The 26733-nt window shown below is 42.9% G+C and overlaps 1 protein-coding gene across 2 annotated transcripts in view; it reads left to right on the top strand.

Annotated features, from left to right (window-relative positions):
- AK5 (adenylate kinase 5) overlaps positions 1-26733 on the top strand; it is a 2642541-nt gene that overhangs the window by 1568839 nt on the left and 1046969 nt on the right. For both annotated transcript variants that reach the window (XM_085602038.1, XM_085602039.1), the window contains exon 8: positions 7083-7159. In XM_085602038.1, coding sequence (XP_085458164.1) covers positions 7083-7159 — 77 coding nt within the window. The remainder of the gene's footprint in view (positions 1-7082; positions 7160-26733) is intronic.

Genomic DNA, 26733 nt, shown 5'->3' with positions numbered 1-26733 from the left:
TATGGCTTCCGCCAAGGTGTTGGGACCACCGAGCAGGCCATCAATTTGAATTTGCTAGTGAGCAAGTACACACAAATAAAAGGGGGCAACCTGTTCCTGGCATTTGTGGTCTTGACCTCCGCAATCGACTGTGTCGCCCATGATAAACTCTGGTCTATTATGACCTCAATGGGTGTTCACTGTGCCATCGTCAATTTTCTCAGATACTTATATTTAATGAGTTCTGCCAAGATTCGATATGGTATGAATGGTGAATGCACAAGCCCAGTTGACATTAAGAAGGGGGTCCGCCAGGGGTGCGTACTTGCGTCGTATTGAATTAATTTGTACATTAATGACTTGGGTAGTACCCTTGTGGACTCTTGTATTGATCTGTCTCAAATCAGTAATAGGCCGGTACCAGTATTATTGTACGCGGACGACGCGGTGCTTATGGCCCACACCCCCAACGCTCTTCAGCATCTTTTAGATACATTTGTAAATTTTATGGTGAAGTTGGGTCTTTTAATTAACATAGGTAAAACGTACGTTATGAATGCTGGTCGAAAGTTAGCTAAGGGATGCAATATTTCAATAGGAAATGAGATTTTACCTCAAACTTCAACTTTCTTGTATTTAGGTATTTTATTCTATAGCAATGGTAACTGGAAAAGTGCAGTAAAATCGAGAAGAATGCAGTTCCTTAGATCAATTGCGGGTTTGAGTAACTTTTCTAGGAAACTGGGACGCAAATTTCCCAGGGAAATGCTGAGCATTTATAACGCCAAATGCCGGTCAATAGCGATATACAGTTCTGAGCTGTGGGGACACGTAGATGTTGATTCTTTACAGCTGGCAGAAAATGGGTTTCTTAAAAACCTTTTAGGTCTTCCAACCATCTTTTCTAACTTTGAGTGTCATGTGGAATTGGGCGTAACCTATTTGGAAGACTTGATAAGGCTGCAGCCAGTCCTCCTTTGGCACAAGCTATGGACATCGGAACATATGTTCTTTAATAGAGCCATTGTACAGGACTGCTGCTATGCTAATCATGCACTAAAAATACCATGGCTGAAATACATAAAAAAGTTTATGCAGGATATTTTTCATTCTGAATATTACAAAAACCCTGAATCTTTGTTGCATATATCAAGAGTATCATTAAAGAGAGTGTGTTTGATCAACTTAGAGGAAAAGAGATTAGCACTAGAACTTGTGAAACCCACCGTACAACATAATCAAATGGTACTGACCTGTTACATGATGCAACCGAATTTAATTGGCGTTTTAAATGCTCAACATAGATTTGTCTTGACACGTTTTAGATTAGACATTTCCAGACATCTCAGAGGCCGACCTCGTGAGTAGAGTGGAACCAGGATTCCTGGTCACCGTGCACTTTTGCAAGTGCATTAACTTCTCGACGTCTCTTGAAGTCGTGCTTGGGGTTACTTGTAGCCCCTACCTCGAGCAGAGAATCCACTGAAGATTGTTGGCCTAGTTACCCCGAGTGACCCGTGGGCCTTCATTTTGTGTTTCCTCTTGAGGTCCCTTCGCGATCCCTAGTCTGTCGACTGGTGGGTCCCTGTGAAGGTAACTTTGATTTTCCTTGGGCTTCCCTGGTTGCTCAAGACATGCCCTGACTCCGTACCAAGTGGTGAGTCCCTCAGACCTTGCTGGTCTGCACCGAAGCATCTTTATCTTTTCTGCATGGGTTGCTGTTGCCAAGGCTTGTTGTGTCCAATCCGGGCACCAATGCTGCAGCACTTGTCCTCGACACCTCCTGGTCCTCGTGCCTGAAGAGTCAAGCTTCACCTTCTTCACCTGAAACACCCGACATCAGTGGGCATTCGTCTATCGTGCCCCTGGTCACTGGCAAGTGACCCTGACTCTGTCCCCCCTGCTTTCAGTTTCTTCACATCTTCAATCCAGGCTTGGATCTCTTTGGACACTTCTCATCATCCCGGCAGCAGCACTTCTTTGCCAGCTCCCATTGAAAACGACGACGCGACCCGACACCATTTGACACCTATGCACCCGGCTTCCCTGGGTGAGGTAACACGAGTACTCCGGTGCCCCGTGGGTGTTGACCCTAGAACTTCTGAAGTCTCAAAGGGTTTGGTCCTGACTCATTTCTAAGTGTCCCTAATCTTTAAAAATCTAACCGCGACTTTCCCCATAGAAGCTAACGGGAGCTCACTGCTGTGTTCCCACAGTGCACACAGCCCCCGTGGGTCCCCGGTGTCACTACCTTGGGTGGTTCCTTGGGGTCTCAGTCATTCTGCAGGCTCTAGGCCTTGTATCTAGTTAAGTCATGGTTCTTATACCACTATTTTAGTATATGGTTTGGCTCGCCCCTAGGGCCTGACGTGTATTTGTGCTATTTTACTGTAATATTTGAAGTGTAACTTATGTGTTTTGACCTCTAGCCACATAAAGAGACTAGGAGGGTGTGTTTAGAAATAAAGACATATATTTTATTTTACTATAACTAGTGGACAGCATATACCAGGCCAACTTCCCACAATGATTCTCTGTCTGAATCGATAAACAGTTGAAATGATTTGATTTTGACTTTTCCTGCGAGTGAAGACTTCCCTGTTAGACGGAAAGGCGTTAGAGAGGTCTCCAACTTTTTTTGTAATAGGAGCCATTAATCTTTAAAAATATATTGTCCGAAGATACTAATATTATTAGTGTTGTAATAGTGAACACATTGGACAAGATTACATTAGGGGCCACCTCATGCTAGTAGATGAGTAAGCATCACATCAGTGCATCTAGCAGTGTTGCTAGCAGGAATCTGAAAACAGCTTTATCAATTTGGAATGCCTCTGCATGGGTATTTCATAACAGCCATAGCTGCAGTACACCAATAAAATACCTTTCCCCAGTCCCATATAATTTATCCCTAAAATATTAGCTTTTAATATAACATGTGTATTTTTAAACTGTACGTTTACCCTATAACATGTTTTCTCGTTAACCAACTGAATGGTTGCAATGGTTGAATTGGATATTCAACCATTTTAGACAAACATCTGCTTACGAGTTCTGAAAATACACACCTCTCCAATGCACATTTTTTACTTTTGGTGTGCATATATCCATTCAACAATGCAAGGGTTGTGGTCGAGAGCCTCCAGCGCTCGTTGCTGTGGGAGGGCCGACCGCGTATAGCTATTGCAAAGCTGACCCTTCCGTGGTACGATGGGGGTATCGCGCTTCCTGACATTAGAAGATATTATTGGGCCACTCAGTTGAGTGCGATTAACCATGGAGTCTACGGTCCGGCGCTGAGCCCCGGCTTCGCTATGGATCGGTGGTTGTTGCGCGGGGGTAATTACTCTAGAGCACTGTACTCCAGGTCAATGGATGGGTCCCTTACGGGGCCAACCAAGACGGCGGTGCATGTGTGGAAGGCTGTTACGAACTCGCTGGGTTGGAAGGATAGGCTTACCCTCGCTACTCCGCTGTTTGAATCTGATACATTGGGGAAACTTTGGCACACGAAGGGGTTCGAGAAATGGGACCTGATTGGGATATCCAGGGTGGGGGACCTGCTGGTTAAGTGAAGGGTGAAATCGTTTGATGAGCTACGGACGGAGTACGAACTGGAGGGTACTTAATATTTCCGGTATGCACAGGTACGCCACGCTCTGCGGTCCGTCCTCGTCGAGGGGGAGACCGTGCCGGAGTCCTCTCCCTTGGAGGATCGGATCCTGGATGGCCATATGCCGGAGAGTACAATCTCCTTAATTTACAAGAAGCTTGTTAATGTCCGGACTGACCTCCTCCTAGGGGTGCGTGATCAGTGGACTAGGGATGGCCTTGAACTGGATGATGAGGACTGGCAGTATGCCATCTCCTCTCCTAAGGAGGTCGCGATCCCGGCACGACTGCGGCTGGTGCAGCTTAAGATACTTCATAGAGTCTATGTCACGGGGCCCGACTGATTCACATGGGTTTCTCCGAGGATGGCTTATGTAAGAGAGGCTGTGGGATGGTGGGAACCTTCCTACATATCATATGGGAATGTGGTGTGATCACGGAGTTCTGGAAGCGAATTCATGATGTGATGCAGGAGGTCACGGGTAGTGCACTGCTGCCGGAGGCACGGCGTTGTCTTTTGAATGTCTGGGGTCCCACTGACTATGATGCGGCGCAGACTCAATGGGTGACCCTAGGAAATATGGTGGCGAAGCGGGATATTGCGCGATTGTGGGGTTCCCAGAGACCTCCCACTATGGAAGCATGGATGGAAAATATGGACTGGAGCATGTTTAGGGAGAAAATGGTGTATAGTGCCCGGGGGCGCCCTAAGAAATGGCATAAGATATGGGGGCGATGGAACCAGTATAGGGGTGATATATGTCTGCCCCCAGGTCACTGAACCGTTAGAGGAGCAACTTTCCCCCTAGCTTCACTTCCAACTTGGGATTTTTATGATGATTATATGCTTGAATGTTAGCGCCTCTGCTTCTCCCTCATCCACCCGGCCGGTGGCTTTGCTCTGACTTTGGGAATGGGGCCTCGCCCCCACCGGGAACTGGCACGAGTTCATTGTGCGTACTGCCTTGCTTGTGTTATTTACTTTAGGTTTTTTTAAAAAAAGGAACCTTTGTTTTTCCTGTTCCAGAGCTGTGGACACTTTCATGTGTTGTATTTAATGGGCTGCCGAACCTCCGGGATGTCGGCTGAATAGCTGTGTTCCAGACTGGCATAAATAAAGGTTTTAAAAAAAAATAAAAAATAAAAAAAAACAATGCAAGGGTTTCTCATTTGGGGCCTTATGTAGGTGGGCTGGCATTTACCACTTCATAAATACCGAATCATACCGATTCGGTATTTATGAAGTGGTAAATGCAATGTAGGTAATGAGTCAGTAAATATTACCGAATCGGAAAAATTCGGTAATTACCGAATCGGTATTTACCGATTCGGTAATGAGGCATACCTTCCCATTGATGGGAAGGTATGCCTCATTACCGAATCGGTAAATACCGATTCGGTAATGGGGGAGCACATGCAAGGGTGGCAGGGTGTCACATTGACACCCTGTTGCACCCCTGATTCGGCCATGTGTGCACATGTGGCGCACATACATGCCCTAAGGGCATGTATGTCTGCCACATTGCACACTTAAACGTGCACAAAAATGCTTTTTTTCACCTATTCGTCATTTACCACCAACCTTTAGTTGGTGGTAAATAACGAATCCCCACACACACCACACAGTCCCCCTACATCTCATTTCTGTATTCGGAATTTACCGAATCGGTAAAATTACCGAATCGGTAATTTTACCGAATCGGTAATTTTACCGATTCGGTAAATTCCGAATACAGAAATTCTCCCACTACATCTCAAAAGCCAAAATACCGGTCGGTAACGGTATAATAACCGAAAATCGGCCATTACCGACCGGTATTTGGCTACCTACATGAGGCCCTATGTGAGCTGAGTTGCACACCGGAGAGCTACTTGCAGGTAACTCGTTGGAGAAGCCTGCCTTAGACAAAAGCATCGGATGAGCCCCTCCAGAGGAAAAAAACTATGTAGGAAAATACGGTGCACCTTTATTGGTAGATTTAAATATATAGGGCCAGATGTAGGTAAATGTGAAATACTGATTCCTTAATACCGAATTTTACCGATTCGATATTAAGAAATAAGTATTTCCTATGTAGGTAAAGATTCGGTAAAAAATACCGAATCCTTAATATTCCTTATTACCAAATCGGTAATTGAGATCCGGTAATAAGGAATACCTACCCATTGATTTCTATGGGCTTGGAGGCCCATAGGAATGAATGTGAAGACATTCACTATTAGCGATTTGCTATTACCGAATCGTTAATAGCGGGAGGTATTTCAAGGGTGCCAGGGTGTCAAAAGGACACCCTGTTGCACCCCTGAATTGTGCATGTGTGCACATACATGCCCTAAGAGCATGGATGTGTGTCACATTAAAAAAAGCAAAAAAGTGCTTTTTGTAAGGAAATCGCTACTTACCACCAACTTGAAGTTGGTGGTAAATAGCGATTCCTTAAGGCTGAGGTGCACTGTTTTCAGTGCTTCCTACATTGCATTCAAGTAATCGGTATTACCGATTCCTTAAATGCAAGAGCAATAAGGAATCGGTATTTACCGATTCCTTATTTACCGATTCCTTACCTACATCGCACATGGCTAAATACCGGCCGGTAACGCTGAAATTTACCGAATTTCGCTTTTACCGACGGGTATTTAGCCACCTACATCTGGCCCATTGATTCATAAATGTTGAAGCCTTTGGCCCCATTTGGACCCTTTTAACTGTCTCCTTCTTCTGTAAGCAAAGTGCATCATTAAGAAAGCAAAAAAAAATGCTGAAAAATCAATTTTCTCGATTTTGCTTCATTTAATTGCAATTACTACCACCCTGCCCTGCTGCCTAGCCCAGCTTCTTTATTTGTAGCAATTATAGCCCTTCATGTCTTTTGATTTCCACAGGTTATATAAACCTACTCAAGGCGTGTAACACAAATGTATGCAGGCCAATTTCCAAACTCCTCAGCTCTGCTTTAGAACCTTCCTTACGTATGTCGGTCAAGAATGTATTTAATTGCCAAGTGGACTCACATAAAGGTCAGAAGTCCAGATTAATGCACGGAACAACTCGTTTTAATGGGGGTTCTGGGCTGCCCATCAAGGCACTGGGGCATACAGAGCTGCACATAGTCTATGCTGGGTGAGGCAGTCCCCCTCAGTGTCATTAGTGGATCTCAGCCGCAGACCTTTTGCACGTGGTTCCAGCTGGGACACAGAGTTCTTGAAATAGGCTTTTTTTAAAGGCTTGGCAGAAAGGAATCTATACATGCTTCCTGCTTCATTGTCCTTCTACCTTTGCTATGCATAGCTCACATACACATTGTGCTTTTTAAGCCTTGACAATAAAACGTCTTTACAAATCACATTAATTATATAACAAGGACATTGTAAATGGTTATGCAGGATGTGATGCTGGAAAAAGAAAGAGTACAAATGTAACGCTTGACCATTTTTCTTATGCGTGCCAAGACAGTGAGTATTTTTAAGTTTCATTTCCATTGATATTTTAGGGCCAAGTGAACTTGACCTAAGCCTTATTATGGATGCAGGAGATCCTGCGGATGCTGACTCTGACTTTGAAGCTGAGGTAATGACATTTTTCCTTCTCCCTGGCTTCTGACATTCCAATCTTTTTTTATAAAGTCTTTCTGTATTAGCTCAATTGAAGTGTACCATGTGTGAGAGTGGTCCAGAGATGTATTTTGATTGGTGTCAAAGTTATTAGCACATCTCAAAAGCCAAAGGCATTTCTTGGGGCACAACTAGAGAACTAAAAAGTCACCATACTATATACTCTTTTTAAAAAATATATATATATATATGTGTGTGTGTGTATATATGTGTATATATATATTATATATATATATATATATAGATATATATATATACATACATATATATATCATTTTTAAAATGTCTATTTTAAGTATTTTAATTATACTTCTACCCAGAATAATGTAAAGGAGCACAAAGTGATGGTTTTATTTTTCATTTATTGCAATCTGAAATATGTATGGTACGTGACAGTTTTTATATGTAATGATCATGTTTTTGATGGAATAAACTTACTACTACTATATAAAACTTAGATTATGGTTACAAAAATAACTGACAATTGCAAGCATTTGCAAATGATGGTTAACTTTGCAAACCATAGCTCTCAAAACATACTTGCAAACAATAACTTCCGCCCTAATGCCCTATTTTATTTTTATTTTTCCCGATGCAGTGCTCAGTTCACTGGATAGGTTATTAACAGCAACAACAGAAATATTTATGTAAGAGCCAGCGAATCAGAGCACAATGGAATTGCAAATAGTCAGCAGTATTCAGGAATTCACGTTTACTTTTTTAAACAGATTCACAAAACTTCTGTGGATTCACAAATCCACAGAAGATCTGTAAATTTCTAATATTTCTAATAGTGTTACTCTTCCACGCCCATCCAACTGACTATTATTTTATGCTAATTTCTCAAAAACAGCTGAACAGAACCAAGTCAAGTTAAAGCGCTTCCTTGAGAAAAGTTATTTAACAACTTGCTACTTCTACTCGATTGTCTCTTCTATCCTTTTCTTCCTGCTGGCTCTTTTGAGCTGTGGAGCTCGAGGCTTTGTTGACACATTGAAGAAGAGCGTATGTTTAAATTCATTGCAGTTTTGCACTTTGTTTTGTTCTGAGTGTTCACTGGCTGATTTGATGGGGACCCATGAGATGTATTCTCATACAGAGATGTTAAATACATTGGTCCTGCTAATAAACAGATGTAACACTGACATTGATGGTCTCATGGGGGGTGTTTTCTCATGAGTGGTGTAATATGTGAGGTCATAAGCAGTTCATTGACGGGGGTGCAAGTTATAGTTAGTTGATGTAGGAAATGGGTTCCTCCCGTTTAGTCCACCAGACTTTTTCACAAATGGCTATCCAGGTTTTGGACTTTTGCTGTGCATGCGTCTCACTCCCTGAATCTCACTCACTGTAACTTTACAATAATTAAATTGAGTGTTATAACTGCCAGTGTCTGCCTTTAAAGATAAAGCTGCTGCTGTGCAGCTAGGATAAGGAACATTTGGCTGGCAGCACATGAACATTTGTGTACAGGCATGTGTAGGGCTTCACATGCAAGACTACTGTCATGGTATCTGCACACAGGTAGCCTGTCACAGAAAGGACTCTGCATGGGATAGGTCTCATAATATGAGTGGAAATTGTTTGTGTAGGTCTGTAGTGCTTACTGGAAAATCTGTGTTTTTTTACTGAATAATACATATAGGTGAAATCTGCCCTAAAGTACAGTTTTGCTGCACTTAGCCTACAGTAGGGTACCAAATTGACGTAAAACATGAATGCCGCGTTTGAATTTGAAGTTCCCATTAACCCACATCTACAACTTTTGGGACTTCAGTATTAGTCATATTTCTCTAGCTCACCACATAAACAGATTCCAGGCCTTTGTCCTCACCTAATGGGCTAAGTTAATTACTCTATTCCCCAACAGAGAGAACAAAGGCCTCCCCACAAAAAAAGTACAACTAACAGTGATTGACTGAGACCTGGGAAAGGAAGCGGTGGGGAGGATATCTGCATCTGATAATTAGCTTATCACACTGCAAGTGTACTTCGACAGCCCTGGCCCATTGGAACAAAAGAGGAAGCCCAGACCTCTAGAGCCAACACCAGGTGGGGCTCGCCTTTGAATGTTTGGTTGGTAGGGATCGGACAGTGGTGTTAGCTAGGGGTGGAGCTCAGGCCTTCAAAATAGCTCTTCATAGATAAAACTTGAATTTGTTTTTTGGATTGTCCTGGAATGCTCTGCAGGAGAGTTGGAATGAGGTGGAGTCCTGAGCGTCCTGGGTTGGTAGGGAGACAGCTGGGTCAGTTGGGAGGGTGCTTCCCATGCTTTCCCCAATGTGGAGTAGCACTCAGGTGCCTGGTGTGCAGGGTCACTCAGGATTTGAAAAATAAACAAAAAGAAAAGACAAAATAACTTGGCACGAGGCTGCAGAACTAAATGGAGCAAATGTCTCCTCACATATGCACAGAATTTGGCATGTAAGTTTCAATAATGCTCTCCAAGGGCTAATTTGAATATTTGTTTTGCTTCTATGGTACTCCAGAATAGACAGATGCTTCACCAATGTGTGGTAAAAGTATTGTGGGTGACTGCAGGAGGTGCAGCATCTGCCAGGAACATTTACAGAAAGTAACCCAACCTCTCACAGGGAATTACATCCCTGAACCCAAAAGAGGTTTACCATTAATTTAGCCACTGGAGCTGGAGCTTTTGTTCTTTGGGTCTAGATTGTGGGTCCCCTCATGGTTGGCCCTATGGCTACATTGTGTATGTTTGTTGAGTCCTCATTCTCCTTCAGATTATGTGTATTGTTACAATTGGGCACCCATAACCATCTGAGTGTTTTCTGCTGAATGGTCTGGCACAATATAATTCATGTTTATAGGACCTGTTTTGCTTAGTAGCTTTCTCACCACATTATATACCCAGTTTTCCTGCTTGTAGTACAGTTCAGATCTAATTTGCACACTTCATCTACTGCTTTAAGCCAATTGTGCAGTGTAGGAGGGGTTGTCTGCAGCCAGTTTGCACAGATCTCTCTCCTAGCGGGAAGAATCATGACAAAGAGGAGTCTTCTTTCACCCTGAAAGATGTTGATGTTAAGCTGAACATCAGTTCCAAAAAGAATTAAGACGTGGCTTACTTTGATTCTATGAAGTACGATTTCTGATAATGTACTGCTTATGTCCTCCCAGAATTTGCTTACCATAGGACAGGTTCAAACATATGTTCTTTGTTGGTGTGCTCCTCCACACACCTTTGCATTTTGGCACTGCTCCTTTAGTACATTTTGCCATCTAAATTGGGCATCAGGTATATTCTGTGGATTGTATAAAAATAATTCTTTCTTTGGGCAGCAGATTTAACTGAGGAGTAAATAAGATTTAAAGAAACCTGCTCTAGATTTGGTTTCTACCCCGTTGACAGGTATCCTTCCCAAGGGTGGTAGAGATCTTCAAGTTCTTGTCATCTGCATTTATTAGCTTCCAGTAGCAGATAGAAACTTCCTTTTTTAGTGGGTACCGATGTTGTTTTCTCTCTTCATATTCCCAACTCTTACATGTGTTATATTTCTGAGCTGTCACTAGAACGCCAATTGCTGATCTTTGTACCTCAAGATTAAGCCTTTAGTTACCTCTGTTATGGCATTCCATGAGATTGGGTCTGTTCCATCTTGCAGCTGCCCCCGATATTCTTTGCCCACTTTAATCATTGGAAGACTAAGTTTATCCTCTAAGAATGCAGGCACACACAGGGAACTCCAAATACTATAATACTTGATGCCTAAGATTTTCCTTAAACTACGCCGGACTTCTAAGAGTATGGGAATTTCAAATTCATGCAGAAATCTATCCTGCTTAATAGAGTCTAACATTGCAGCATATCATACGCCTCTGCTTAAGTCATCAGGTCTTGACAGGAGCAACCGACAGTTCCTAAATTGGAAAGAATAACAATACATGTTGACATTGAAGAATGACACACCGACTTTTTTAAGCTTCCTTCTGAATTTCTTGGTACTAAGTCATATTCGCTTGAAGGCCTACATGAAGCTCCTTCGTATACCTTGTGTTTTAGCAATTTAGTCCTTGGGGAATGAAAGTGGAATGTTATCAAACAGATAAGTTAGCGTCGGGAGGATTGCCATGTAACCAAATCCATCCTAATTTAATGTAAGAGAAAAGTTGCCCCACTTTTTCAGTAGCCCATCAATCTCCTTCATTACTCTGATCAGATTGTTACTTGGTATCGTCTCTAATTATTGTGTCATTGTGATTCCCAAATATTTAATCCTAGTGTGGCTGCTTAGCATAGTATTTTTAATGTCTCAATCTATTACCTCAGTCTTGGATTTAATTACCATATAACAGAAAAAAGCCACAAACTTGACAGTGGTTTCTTCCGTGCGGGGTACAGCCTTTCTCAGATCATTCTTATACAAAATGATGTAGTCTGCATACAGGGTTATCTTATTTGCAAAGGTATTGGACATGAATGAGATGATCCCTTCATCCCTTGCAAACATCTGTGATAGGAGTTCAATACAAAGGTTGAAGAGTAATGGAAAAAGTGGACATCCCTGGCAGGACACCTACAGATATTAATTTTCATTGTAAAACTCCCATTAAGCAGAGATGTGCAATGGTGCTTTGTACAACTTTTTAATTCCATCTATGAATGCTAGTGGGAATCTAGAGGTTTCCAGGACATCCCTCAAATAAGCGCAACTGACTCTATTGAACGGTTTAGCTGCATCTATAAGTTCTATTGCTAAAGATTGGAATTTGCAATAGCCATATCTATGGAGTATATACGAAGCTGAATTAGGTCATGCAACTGCCAACCTGGCACGAATCATTTCTCATCTAAGTGTATGATGTTACTGACATTGAAAGATTTGTAGAAAAGATGCCTGCAAAAATTTTATATTCATACTTGAGCAGTGAAATTGGTCAGTAAGAGTCTGCCATCTTTGGGTCTTTATTAGGTTTTAATAATAAAGTAATTCTGTCATAAGTCCAGGTGGGCAGAATTTCTGTCATTTTCGAGTAGAGTGAGTTGAACAGATCCTTCCATATAGGAACCATGACCTTTTGCAATGCCTCATAAAAGTCCCTTGGGAGAGCATCCGGGGCTGCTGACTTCCTGTTGCTAGATCTATTTATTTGCAGCAAGATTTTCTCTTCAGTGATTTCCCCCTGAAAATATTGTTGTTCCTCTCAACCTCGCAACCAAAATCATTGTCAGTGTGAGGCACAAGCCAACCCTAAATTAACCTGTGCTCAACCCTCTCGTAGCGTGGCACGGAGCAGTCAGGCTTTGCTTAGAAGCAATGTGTAAATTATTTGTGCAAAACTTCAAACAGCAGTAAAGGGAAAGGACCAAAAAAAAGGACACACCACCTGCAGCATTGTTCAAGAGCCCGTCGAAGGGACTTGTGATGCAAAGTCCGGTGTTGAGGATGTTGTTTGCAGTTAGGGCAATGCATTGGTTCCAAACAGCTGCAAGTCAATGAGGGATAGAGGAGGGAAGAGTCAAGAAAGGATATTAGCGAGATCATAGAAGTAGAATGGGATTTGGGGTGAGTCAGAGTGTGGTGGTAGAGGATATATTGAAAGAGACATATGATGAGACATAGAGTAGTACATTGGAAGGAGTTGAGGGGTTTTCATTTCTTTAGTTTTTTCTTTCTTTCTACAGTAGGAGTAAAGTAATAAAATGTATGAGTTGGCCTAACGGCGAGGGTGGTCAACCTCGAATATGGGGAACCGGGTTCGAGTCTCGGCAATGACGCTGAACATTCTGTGATTCTGGGCAAATCACATAATCTCCCCGTGCCTAACAAAAATGAATGTGTCCCCATGTAACGCAACTGGTGCCATATAAAGCGCTCTGATACCCAATACCGGGTCAAGTTTGCTCGAAATAAAACTTCGTAAAAAAAGAAATATATGGAAACACAATTACGTAGAAGGGTATAAGTATAAAGGTTATAATAAAGAGATATAAAATTGTATTGCATGAAGAACATAATGTAGAAGTATGGCTAGATGGTTAGAAATTCAGACATTCAGGTGTTAATGTATGTAAAAACTATTTATTTGTGTTTTTATTTAGATATATAAATAGTTTTGGAAATATATGTCAATCAGAGGCCGAGAAAAAGGGTGGTAAAAAAAGTGCATTTCCCCCAAGTTAATTCCCATAGACTTTTTATCCATGACTACAGCCCGAACTGCTGAACGGGATTACACCAAATTTAGCAGAAAGCTAGCTATTAGTCTAAATCTATTCAGTAGTTTTCTAGATATTAAAGGAAATCCAAATTTGTATATCTACAATCACAAAGCCTTTGCGAATAATATCAAACTCGCACAGAGAACTGCAGAGCTGTGATTGGCTGCCAACACTTCAACCAGAAAGTGTTGGCAGCCATCTTGGGACTTTGAGTCGCAAAAAGAGAAACATGAAAAAAATGCAAATGGGGCGGGGAAGGAATACCCTGACTTCCAAGCCTTGGGGTCCCAGAGGAACCTCGGCAGGGCAAAAAAGCATTTAAAGAAAGTTGCATTTATGACCCTGAGGAATGCCAAGGCCGGCTCTCCCCGGGCCAGCTCCTGCTATGTCCCGAGGTGCCCACCCACAGGACATAGCTGTTTGCTTGACGGGAGCTGACAGATACCACCAAGCAAAAGCAAACTCTCCACTTTTAGCGGGCGGGATATGCTAAAGTGCTACCACCCACTGAAAGCAGGGATTTCATCTCTTTCCCTGCCCACAGACATCCGGGCAGGGAAAGAGATGAAACTATTGCTCTTGCAAACAGGTAGCTGCATTTCCAGCAGCTCCATTCGTGCAATAGCAATACCGGCTTCTAAGGGAGGTGGGTAGGCTCCATGGCACCCACAGAAACATGGCTGGGCCCTGGGGATGGTGTCCCAAGGGCAGAAACCAGCTGGGGGGAGGGCTGCATGCCCCCTATTGAATTATGGTGGGTCACAGGGGATGAGGTCCCTGGGGCCAAAATCGGACTAAGGAGGGGGCCCCCAATAAAATGATGGTGGCCCCTCCCCCATTGTAGAGGGGGAATAAAGGCAAAACAAAGTGTAACAAAACAGGCAGGAAAGGCAAAGCACAGGGCAGAGAAATGAGCAGGAGAGGCAAAACAGAGCAGGAGAGGGCAAAACAGTGGGCAGAAAAACAAGCGGAAAAGGTAAAACAGTGAACACTCACACACCCACTCACAGACCCAGTCAGAGACTCACCACCCACTCAAAGATCCAATGGGACACTGAAACACACACTTACAAACCCGCTAAGAAACTCACACACCCACTCACAGACCCATTCAGGCTCACACACCCACTCACATCCCACTTGGACTTGTGCACCCACTTACAGACCCACTCAGAGACTCATGCACTCACAGACCCACTGAGAAACTCATGCACTCACTCACAGACCCACTCAGACTCATGCACCTACTCACAGATCCAAAGAGGTACACACCCACTCAGAGACTCATGCACCCACTCACAGACCCATTCATAGACTCATGCACTCACTCACAGACCCAATCACAGGCTTACACACCCACTCACAGACTCACTTAGATGCTCATGTATCCAATTACAGGCCCACTCAAACATTCATGCACTCACTCACAGACTGACTCAAACACTAGTGCAGGCAGTCACAAACCCACTCAGACACCCACTCAGAAACTCATGCACTCATTCATAGACACACTCAAATACTCATGCACCTACTCACACACCAAGTGAGACACTTATGCAGCCACTCCCAGGCTCACTCAGACACTCACACCCCATTGAGACACTCACACACTAACTCTCAAAGGAAAGAGGTTACAGTTAGGAAATAAAATTAAAAACTCTTAGAAATTCACTTAAAAAAAACAAAGATTATGGGGACGTTATAGTTAAGAAATAGAATTTTAAAAAATGTAGACATTCCTGTGAAAAAACTAAGGTTAAAGGGACATTATAGTTTGGCTCAGAATTAATTCATACAAAGCCATAGAAATTCAGTACTTATAGTTATCTGAGCTATCTATAGCTTACACCTCCACAATGTACTGCTTATAACCTCACATATTGCATCACTCATTACATGGTCAGTGACATCACCTATGACATCACAAGTTCACAACCATGAGTTCTCTTTTTATTTTGAATCTGTGTAGGATAGATCATGTTCTAAAGCTAAGAGGGATTGCTGTCCTGGTGGGATTTGGACAATATTGTGGCAGGGTGGGGTTAAGGGGTTTTGCTCACTATGGGTACTTGATAAACCAATACTGTAAAGCTGCTTCAAGAATTTAAAATCATACTAAGAGATGGAAAGTATAAATACACTCCTGCAAACTACGCCCTCTGATTCGATACTCACACGCACTAAGTGTGAAAAATGTAGGCACAAATAAATTGTTATCCTGTCTGACATGGTATGCTTAGAACTTAATAGCCCTTATAGAACGTGGCATGCCCTTGCCAGAAACCATTTAGCATTGCTTTACTTCTGCCAAAGAGCCTCCTGTTGTGTATCACTGTTATGCTTCTCTTACATCCGGTGAGCGTCCATTTATATATACAATGGCACACAATAAAAAGCAGTAGTTTCCTTCGAGACAGGCATGGACTCTTTCTTTTTGTGCGGTAGGCTTGGCCCAGTCCAACTCCCTATTGTTAACTTTTACAGGCCAAATATAGATGATCTTGGGTTCTATGACACATTATGGAGAAGGCTGCTTTTTACAGAACCACAATCACTGATATGGGGGTGGCGAATTAAATTGTACAATACATAAGCAGATAGTCAGACCAGTATGAGTGGTAGCACCTCAGCAGCCAATACCCTAATGGAAATTATATATGACCACGGCCTAGTGGACATATTGAGACAAAGTAACCCACTGATCAGGGAACTCACATTCCACTCTACTGTACATGGTGTGTGGTCAGACTGGACTACGAGTGGGTAGGGTATTGAGTGATAAAGGAACTTGGGTACACAAGGTGAAATATTAAGCATGCATATTCTTTGACCATGCATCTGTACTCATATCCCTGGCAACCCTGGTGTCACCTTAACGAGGAAACATTGGCTTTTAAATCCAGGGTCCCGACTAGACACAGTCTTGTATGCTGAACTAAGACAGGAAATACTAGAATTTTTCAAACTCAGTCTGAGGACTGTGGATCTGATTTGTATGTTGTGGCATGCCATCAAGGTGGCGGTCAGAGGCAGACGTACAAATAAACATTATCATCATGCTGAGGTCTATCTAAACACATCTGTCATACCTAAAAGGCGAAATTAAGATACTTTGAAATACCCTCATGCAAAAAGGGACAGTGTATCTATAATGGAGTGGATCAGGTCTAGACTTACTGACTCCATTATAATAGTGGCTGGAAAATGCTCGTATCCGAATAAATGTGCACAGGATAGGAACTATGAGGAGGGAGAGTGGCCATTCAGATCCCTTACTAATATGATTTGGTGGCCTTGGGCGACCAATGACATTCTAGAAGTTAAAGACACACAGAATAGTCTACATCAAGACACTTCTCAGATCCTTTCAGTGTTCTCAACATATTTCACTAATTTATACACAGCCATTGGACTCATATTTTTGAGTATTTAGAGGATGTCATTCAAGGCTGGCTGAACAATGTCATTGTCTTTTCCTCGGACAGCCCTTTCCATTAGATGAGGTCTAAGTAGATATAGATGAACTCTCTCCTGGTATGATACCATGCTCACATAGGATGCCAACTGATGTATATCAGTGAAAAGCAGACATCCTGCCCCCCATTTGCTTGAGTTCATGTGGGTGGCAGTGATTATTGGACTTCTAAAGCCAGAGAAATGTGTGTATCAGTGTGATGGATACCGGCCTCTATCGTTGATAAATTATGACTCTAAAATACTGGCTAAACTGATTGCCAATCGGCTGTCATGCTTTATAACCAGCCCCATAAGAACAGACCAGTTGAGTTTTGTCGCCGGCAATTCAACACCCCATAACTTGTGCACCCTGTTTACTCTGCTAGAAGGTTTAAACCCTGACTTAGATGCTACCGCCAAAGGCAGTTGATTCCTTGTAATGGCAATGTATTTTTGCCATACTGCATAGGATGGACATGTTACAAATAGTTATAGATTTGATTCCATTACTATACATCACATAGCTAGGGTTCACATTGATCGAACTTTCTCTGACCCCATGGCCGTGTCACTTGGGACTCGGCTGGGGTGCCCCATCTTATTCTTTTTTTGTGTTAGCTCTGGAGCATGTGGACGCCAAGCTTCGACAACACTACTTAGAGCATGCACAGCATAAACCAGCCAGTATGTTCAAGTATCATTATACGAGGAACATATGACCTGCTATATATTGAAACCCAGTGTGTACCATAATGCTATCATGAGAAAATATATACAATTTGTGGAACTTTCTGGTGTTAAAATTAACTGGAACAAGTCACAAATCTATCACCTGACTAATAACACCATTACATTTGTACTGGATTTCCCCTTTGAGCGGTGTATGGGGCCCCTGGATTTGTGCTTGATCTTCCCCTTGAGTGGTGTAAGGGCTCTGTAAAATATTTAGGCATATGAGTAAGTCACAGCAAGGAAATTGTCATGCATCAAAACGATGGTACATCAATCAATAAAGTTACAGAGAAGACCACACAATGGATCTTTCTTATGCTCTCATTCTCTGACTGTATAGTACCAATGAAGGTGATACTTCCCAAGCTACGTTACTTATCTATCAATATACTCCTGCCACTTACCAACTACATCTTCAGCAGGCTTAAGATCCAACTATTAAGACTGGCATGGGCTGGTGAACATGCCAATGCCAAATGGCACATGCTTGCTCTAACTACCCTTTCTCTGTGATGGGTTTTAGGCTTCAGCCCTGGAAATGTGTTATCGGTATGATCAGGCCCACTGTGCACCTACTGGTATTGAACATTACCCTTCCTCCTGCACATAGTGGTCAAGAAAGACGGGATTGTCCCTATCAAACTCCCATCCTTGACTCGCAGGCATATGGCCATGTCTGAACTGGGGTGGCGGAGTGAGCTAAAGAATGATGATGGATTAAACCCAGATCAGTTGACTGGGGGTGAGTGCTTGCAATGTTCAACACTCCATCCATCATCCCCTTTGGTTTTGCTTTGTTCGCCCTAAGTTGGCAGGGTATGCCAGATGTGGGTCCCTTGCTCACTTTGCCACTGGATTCAAGCTAGCCTGGCTGATGACGGCTGATTAGCCAGAAACCGGTCCCAGGATGCTTGTTTCCGGTCCAGGGAAGACATGGCTTGAAAGTTCGGGATGGACTGGTCCCATGAGGCACAGGGTCAGACTGATTTGCATATGGCCATATCTGAACTGTGGTGGCGGAGTGATGGATTAAACCCAGATCAGTTGACTGGGGGTGAGTGCTTGCAATGTTCAACACTCCGTCCATCATCCCCTTTGGTTTTTCTTTGTTCCCCCAGGAACACCCATGACATAGCTACCACTACATATACGATTAGAACATGAGTCATACTGCAAGAAGGTGGGTCTTGGCCTCATTCATTCCCCTTGTTTGCCTCTGAGCTATCACCCACTGCTGTCTGTTGCCCATGAGGTGAAGAGTATTTTCCAGGTGTCTTCATGCTTTTTGATGACATGGAGTGACCTTTTTAAAAAATAATACCTTCCTTACATTAACAGAATTCCTAAACTGATTGGCTGTTGCTCTTTAAGCCCAGCCTTGTGAGAGAAGACTACTTCCCTGAATGTATTTCTGTCTTATTAGCTAAGGGGTATTGTAATAAATTGGATTACTGTTTGAGTGGGGTGAAACCCTTCTCAAGTAGGGACAACAATCCATGCACACTGCTGGTTTGCCTATAAAATGGAAGGTTCCTATCAGCCCCCAGATAGCTAAATGGAAGGACACCCTGGCGCAGTGGGTGGGATATGAGGGAGCAGTGCTGTTTCAGGAGGTGAGGAGAGGCCGTAGCATCATAGAAAAGGCTAGTGCCTGGGACACACTAGTGGAATGCTTACATATCCTGATGATGACTCCCCTGACATTCCCCAACAACCTGATCTAAGCTTGCATGACTACTGAAGACAAATAGGATGAATGGGTGGAGTGGGATCTGGGCTGGAACAGAGTGGCGCCCGGACTGGAGGCAGTCTACCAGGGGTCATTAAGAAAAACGAGATATCCTGAGAATTCATCCTGTATTATGTGGAGAGGCTGGGATTGGTGTTGAAGGAGGCGGAATCAGGGAGTGGTAAGCAAACTCAAATATGAAAACTAATTGATCTACAGCTTCTGTCCAACATTATTCCGGATGAGGGATCACTGCTAAATGGACTTAATATGTAAAAATGTACTGTATTTCACTGTAATGAGATTCACTATGGCTTTACCGCATAGGATACTGTTTGATATATGTTGATAAATGACAATAAAATGTATTTACTTTTTTTTTTTTTTAAATAGTCGGTGCAGAACTATCTCTGCCACCAATTTCCGAGGAGCCTGCATGCCAATGTCTCAGGTTTTTAATACATAGGTGATAGACTCATTTTAGTATATGGTGTATCTACACCCCTTTTACACTCACATTAGTGAAAGCTTTGCATCTGCACAATCGCAAAGATCCTGTATTAAAGTAAAAGAAATATGAGGATCACGAATCATGAAAAGCTTACTTTTTGTCTGTTTCATACCCATGTGGGTTTTGCTAAGCTTTGTTACACACACTAACTGCTTCATTGACCAATACATTCCTTTCTTATTCTAGCTATCTACGGTTGTTTTAAGCCTTTATGGGACACATGTACAAAGTCATTCTACGGTCGCAAACCCTAGGATTTGTAAAATCCAGGGCTTGTTACTGTAAAATGGCATTTTGCTATCTAATAAACCCCTATGCTCTTCGGAAAGCCGGCTTTGAATTACAAAAGTGGTTTACTAACTCATTCTGAATCACAATTATTAAGGGAGTTGAAAGAGATGTCCCCTCCTAACTGCGAAGTGCAAGGAGATGTACCAATTTTGTGGTCACAAATATGGTCACAAACCTTTCCTAAGTTGCTGATCTCTCCAAGGAGGTGGTAAACCATCCCTGAAAGGGAAGCTGTCCCCATTGCATATGTATTTATTAATTAATTTTTATTACTCAATTAGACTGCCTCTGTGTTCTCTGCAGGACCTACTTTTCCATATCAGTATATCCAAAGCAATCCTTCTATAACTGCCCTTCTTTTGTGTTTATTTTATGTGGTAATACATTGGGATTGTCTGAAATACAACCATATGGAACGAGTTAGCTATTTTATTTTTAATGTATGCCGTCATTTCGATTTTTTAAGCTTCACTCATAAGGTAGGTCAGGCTTTCCAAAAGATTGACTAAGCACAGTGTGAGTAGACTAAAACCAGGGAGAGGCGACAGAAATCAGTCCCTGAGAATGACCTATCACTTGTAGTTGTGATCTTTCAACTGAGTATAAGAATATGAGCAGCGGCGCAACGCAAAATGATGCTCCATCCCTGCAAAATGTGAAGAGGGCCCCCTTATGTCTTCCACAGATAACCATTGGTCTTGGACAAAATGGGGCCATCCTGAAGGGTCAAGATGCCCCTAAAGCGTTGGGGGGCCCCATCCCCGCCGGGGCTGCAGGTGCCTTCGTTACACCCCTGAATATGGCCTTTCCTGTAATGGAAAGAACACCTGCTTGCACTGCATCATGAGATTGACTCAGAGTGAACATAGCCATCTTGTTTTGAAAGCGTGGACAGTGCAAACACAATGCAAAGTGCCTACGTGTATAATTTGTTTGTAGGAGTGGCTTAAGTTGCGAAGACCACAAACACATAGGCTTCCAAATATTCTTGTAGGTATACGAGCCTGGAAGGTGGCTCCGGCACTTTAAAATAGAGTGAATAGCATCTCTCACTGCAGGGCCAGAAGCGGAAGCTTTTCTCGGTGAGAATGAGCAGTGGCCACTTCGTTTCCAAATGAACCGCTGCAAACCAATATGCCACTGTGTAGGGCGGGAGAAAAAGAAGGCTCCAAGGCAGGGCGAAGTTTATCGTAGGTGCAGCACGAACTTCCCCGAATTGTCTTGATTGTCAAGGGCTAATGAAACTATCGCCCATTTGGAAAGCAGCAATGTGCGATGTTGTACAGCAGGATTCTACAAAGTCGATCCTGGAGGGCCAGATTCATACCTGTCAACTCACACGGTGCCACTGTGTAGCACGCAATATTGGCTCCCATCATGCGGTCTCCTGGTGAGGATCCGATATCACACGGTAGGAGGAAAACAAGCTGGAAACCACTGTAACTAGTGATTTTCCCACTCGTTTTCTGAGACTTTGAACTGACGACATCCACTAAGGGGTGTGAAAACACCCCAGGACATCGGCACCAGCCTTAGCAAGCTTCTTTTTTTTAGGAGAAGGGTGTTTGAGGGCAGGGTGGGGTTCAAAAGTGCCTCGTACGTAATTCTCTGCGCGAGGTCCTGTTCCCTTCAAGGCCCTGCCCCCTCCACACACTGTGAGATTGTTCTTCAAGTTGGCAGCTATGCGGATCCATTGCAGATTTTTAACCTGATCCGTGCGCGCGTCGGCCAACGGCCGTCGCAAGCACTACCTGGCTACCTGGCTACTCTTTAGAACTTCCGCACCGCGGTGGAATTTGCGCTGCGGTCAAGGAGTTAGAATAACTACATTTATCTAAATGTGGATGTGCTAAAAATCTGGCATGGATCCGACCCTTCAGGACCTATATTGGAGAATCCTGTTGTACAGGGACGGGAATGTGGTTTAAGGGCATTTTCTTGTGCATGTCCATTGCGCCGCATATGTTTTTACCGTAGACTTCGTATTTATATTGTTGGTTTACGTGTGTAATGAACACGAGCTAATGCATTATCGCCATACTATGACATTGTGGTAGCAAAATTCCACCATAGGTTAACCCGTTTCGTAAACTTGCTCAATCTAAACACATACGTGTTGCTAAGACATACAAAATCAGCACACAATTTAAGCACAGCTTCAAGCCCTTAGTCTGTCCTTCACTATGCGATGCTGGGCTGTAGTCTATACACTTTTTACAGCATAGGTGAAACTTCTGTCTATACTTGAAATTAATTTAGATTGGTATGTACGTGGGCACGCAATAATAAAATTATAATCTTGAAAGTCTGTCTTCCTTCTGTTCAAATCTTAAGAAAAGTAATGATTCAGAAACACTGACAACTTTCAGACCTTCGAAACAAATAGAAAAATCAGACTGTGTTAGGAGTTAAGGAAGGCCTGCATTTCAGTGACCAGTTTAGACGTGAATTTTTTTCATCTGGTAATGCTTAGACTGTGTAGATAGCAGAAAAAGCAGGGTCAACATTTAGGGGCACAAAGAATAATGGAAAAATAGACAGCCTACTTTATATTAGGGTTTTGCGTTTGAGTACACATTCAACGGCATAGTTTGTATGCAAACCTTGTAACACATTTCAGGTATTGGTGAAAACCGACGTCATGGAAACAAATTGTAAGGCTACCGTAGGTCAATTTTGTGAGAGGCAGAAAAACACCCATTGACTGATAGCACTAAATCGCTGCACGAAGTCGGCAAAACGTTATTGTAAGGAATGGGGTTATTGGTTGAGGTGGGGTGGAAGCTTTACTCGGGCAACAACCAAAGTCCTTGTCAGGGTGAACGACAAAAGACAATAAATTAACCTGTGCTTAACGCTCTGCAAGGAAGCAGTCAGGCTTAACTTGGAGGAAATGGGCAAAGTATTTATGCAGAATACAAACAGTAATAACGTGAAAACATAAAAAAGAAAATCCCAAACCAATTTAGAAAAATAGAGTAAATATTTAATAAATAAAATGATACCAGAAAGACAAAAACCATATGAGTAGAACGGAGATATTACATTTTAAAGTTTTTTGTAAAAGTAGATCCTTAAAGCACAAAGCACCACTTGTGCTCATCTGGTCAAGCTAGATTGGGGGAAAGTCACAAGTTCAAGCTGACTGAGATAGAGCGCAGTTTGAATACAGGGACCAGGTTAGGCCTTCTGACAAGTTTCTTTCTAAGTCCTGAGTGAAGAGTTCCGTTCGCGTTGGAGGAGGCCACGAGGAGGGGGATGAGTGTCACGGACGGTCGTCAAAGTAGCATGAAGAGCAGGTAGGACGTTCTGGATGTACATTGCTGTAGCACAAAGAGCAGGCCGGATTCACAGATGGCCTTCACTGTAGCACGAAGACCCAATCGAGTGTCACGGATAGTCATTGTGGGCTGTAATTGCTGTAACGCAAAGTGCAGGTCTCGCATTGCTGGTCGCCAGGCACTATGTGCAAAGAGGTTTCACCAGAGCTTCACATTGCAGGACATCAGGGACTATGTGCAAAGAGGTTTCACCAGTGCTTCGCGTTGCAGGATGTCACAGGTGCCAGACTTTTGGCGCGAACGGGACCGGTAATTAGGAGCCCAGACTTCAGGAGTGTCACCTTTTCTTTGGGAGAAATACATTCTGATGCCAGCCAAGGGTCCAGGTCCTGGGGAAACATCTTGTGGATCAGGAACTCACTCAAGCAGAGGCCACCAGGACACAGGCACGTCCAGTGCAGGTCCAGTTGCAGCAGATCAGCTGGGCAGTTAGTTTCAGAGAGGCCTATGAAGCTTGTGTCTCTGTAGCTCGCAGAGGAGGTCAGTCAACTGACCCTTGGGGTCATGTCAGTTCCATAGGTCCAGGAGTGTTCTAAAGAATGGCTCTGGAGCTCCAATATTTATACCTGGTGCCAGCCTTTGTGTGGGGAGACTCCCTGACCTACCCCCTGGAAAGTTCATCTCCTTCCTCTGACAACGCTCCAAACTGGGAAGGCAAAAGGCTGAGCAGACCTGCTGTTGGGCTCCTTTGTGTGCAGTGGGCAAAACCCTTCAAAGTATTAGTGGTGTAGGGTGCAGCACATCCCTAGTCTTCCTGTCAGAATGGACGATCTTGTCCACACTTAAACCTTTCTGTCAATGTCTGGAAGGAAAACACAAACCTAAACTGCAGTCATTCACAGTCATGTGCCCCAGGCCACTGGCAGAATGCACATATGGTGGGGACAAGTAAATGCCAACTTTCTAAAAGTGGCATTTTCAGACATCCGACTTTATAATTAGAGAGGATTTTAAATGACAATTCATTAGAGTGCAAACAGAATATGTCTATCTGCTCATAATCCAAGGTTAGCACTTATTAAATGTAATATGGCAACCCAGTGTTAGTCAATGGGAGAGACAGGTGTTACAATAGTAAAAACCTTAGGAGTTCTTCACTGCCAAAACATGTAAAATTGACACACATACAATGCTCCCTGCCTGTGTTCCTTTAGGGCCTACTTTAGGGGTGACCTATAGGTAACTAAAAGGAAGGTTTAGGCCTGACAAAATGTTGTATTTAGCCAGGTCAAAATGGCAGTTTAAAACTGCACAAATGCTGTAGTGGCAGGCCTGAGACATAAACATATATAAAACTCGCTTATTGTCTTCGTCAGATGGCAATTACTTTGTCTATTGGCTTTGTCAGTGGCACAATGATTGCTGCTTTCTACTAGTAGCATGTTATTTACAGGTCCTGGGTACCATTTACTAGGGATTTATAAGTAAATTAAATGAACCAGTCAGGTATAGACCTATTGTACCATGTTTTAGGGAGAGAGCACAAGCACTTTATCACTGGTTAGCATGGGGAAAGTGGACAGAGTCATAATGCCACCAAAAACAGCTTCAGCAACAGAAGGCAAAAAGCTGAGGGTGACCCAGGAAAAAGGTCCAGGTCCAACAGTTATGTTTTTTCATTAAATATACATGGCACCGGCATGAATCTGCCATGTCCTCGTGTTTCTCTTCCATCTTTCATGGACTAAAAGATTAGGTAAATTGCATAATCATTTCATAGTGGGTGACAGACCACTGTGAATTTACAACCCCGCATGTGAGTCGTTGTTGGTTGTGCAGGAGCTCTTCTGACTGTCCACCAGCTATAACTAATTTGGGCCTAACATATGGCTCCATTGTGAAAGAACAGCAATCTGATTGCTCCCACCTCCCTTTCAATCAGCACAAGTCCACATGTTAGGACCATTCTGATCAGGCCCTGGCAGCAAAATCACGACGACTGTGGTCAGCCTCACCTCCCTGGATTGCGTGCAGTCTATGGAGGTGAGGCATTGTGAACATCAGCAGTTTTCAAAGAAATGTGCACATCTTTCTGCATGCAAAGTAGAGTTTCACATATTTTGTTAACTCTGTTTCCCTCTGCTAGTGGGGTAAAGAAATATAGATTTCATCTGATTTGATGTTCCCTTGATTTTTTCACCCACCAGTGCTCAGAAGGAGGCTGTGATTGTAGCAAGGACAAACAGAGTAAACAACTCCAAGCATTGGTCTTGTTTTCAGCACAGAAAATGCTGGGGGATCCATGTCTTAGTTCAAACACATGCATATCACTTTATGTGCATTTACCCTGCTGTCTTTCACTAAGTATTCACAAAATTGTATACATATTGAGATCGCATTCTCCATACCTTTGCAAAAAATATGTTTTCCAAAGTGAAGAAGAGTAAACATAGGCAATGTCAATCCTTTTCGATTTTCTGTGGCAAAAGGGTATTCTTAGACTTCGGTAGGATACAGACAAAAAGGCATGGGCAGTGCAAATGTTACTCATACACATATACAGGCAGAACCGGACTGTAACTAAAAATTAGCTTGGGCAAAAATGTTCAAACCAGCCCTGCCCTGCAAGAGGCCACACGTAGGATATGGTCTTGGTAAAAAAGCAGCCCCCAAGCCTCGGAGAAAATGCCAGATTGGCAAAAGGGCCAGTTTACAGACAGGTTTGGGATGGGGAACAATAAAAGAGCAGCAGCCACTCATTTATTAGTCACTGCTCCGATAAAGGAATGCCCCACAATGCCCGAGGACATGTTAAAATAATATTTTGTAATCATTGTGGTGCCCCTAGAAGGGGCAGGGGCACCATCAGCCTTTTATTTAACGTTGTAAGGGGCTGCAGAAAGTGCAGTAGCCGCCCGGCAACATTAAGAAAAACACAGTCTCCTGTCTCTTTGAATCCATGAGCCCAGGAGACCTTTCCATGTGTTTTTAAAGCACTCCAAGCAGGAGCTGTGCGCTCCGCCCCGCAGCTGAGGTGCAGAGCCCCTTTGCAGTTGGTTCTACGCTGCACTTTGAAAAATGTTTAAAAAAAAGACTCAAACATGTTTAATGTTTTTATTGAAATTGATTTTTTAAAATAATTATTCAGCATTACAATGTGTGAATATATGCAATCCATATTTGATTATAGTTATTTGTGACTTTTTGATAATGATAATAGTACTGCTTTATAGTTGAAGATGTGGTGACCGCTTGACAAAGCCTATTTGCCCACTGCTTTTTAGACCCTTTGACAAAGCCAGGTAGGTATGCCTTAATTAGAATGATACCCTTTATATTGTTACAT

Source organism: Triturus cristatus, chromosome 4_2, assembly GCF_964204655.1.
Source record: "Triturus cristatus chromosome 4_2, aTriCri1.1, whole genome shotgun sequence".
Taxonomy (NCBI): Eukaryota; Metazoa; Chordata; class Amphibia; order Caudata; family Salamandridae; genus Triturus; species Triturus cristatus.
This window is presented reverse-complemented; position numbering and strand designations above follow the sequence as displayed.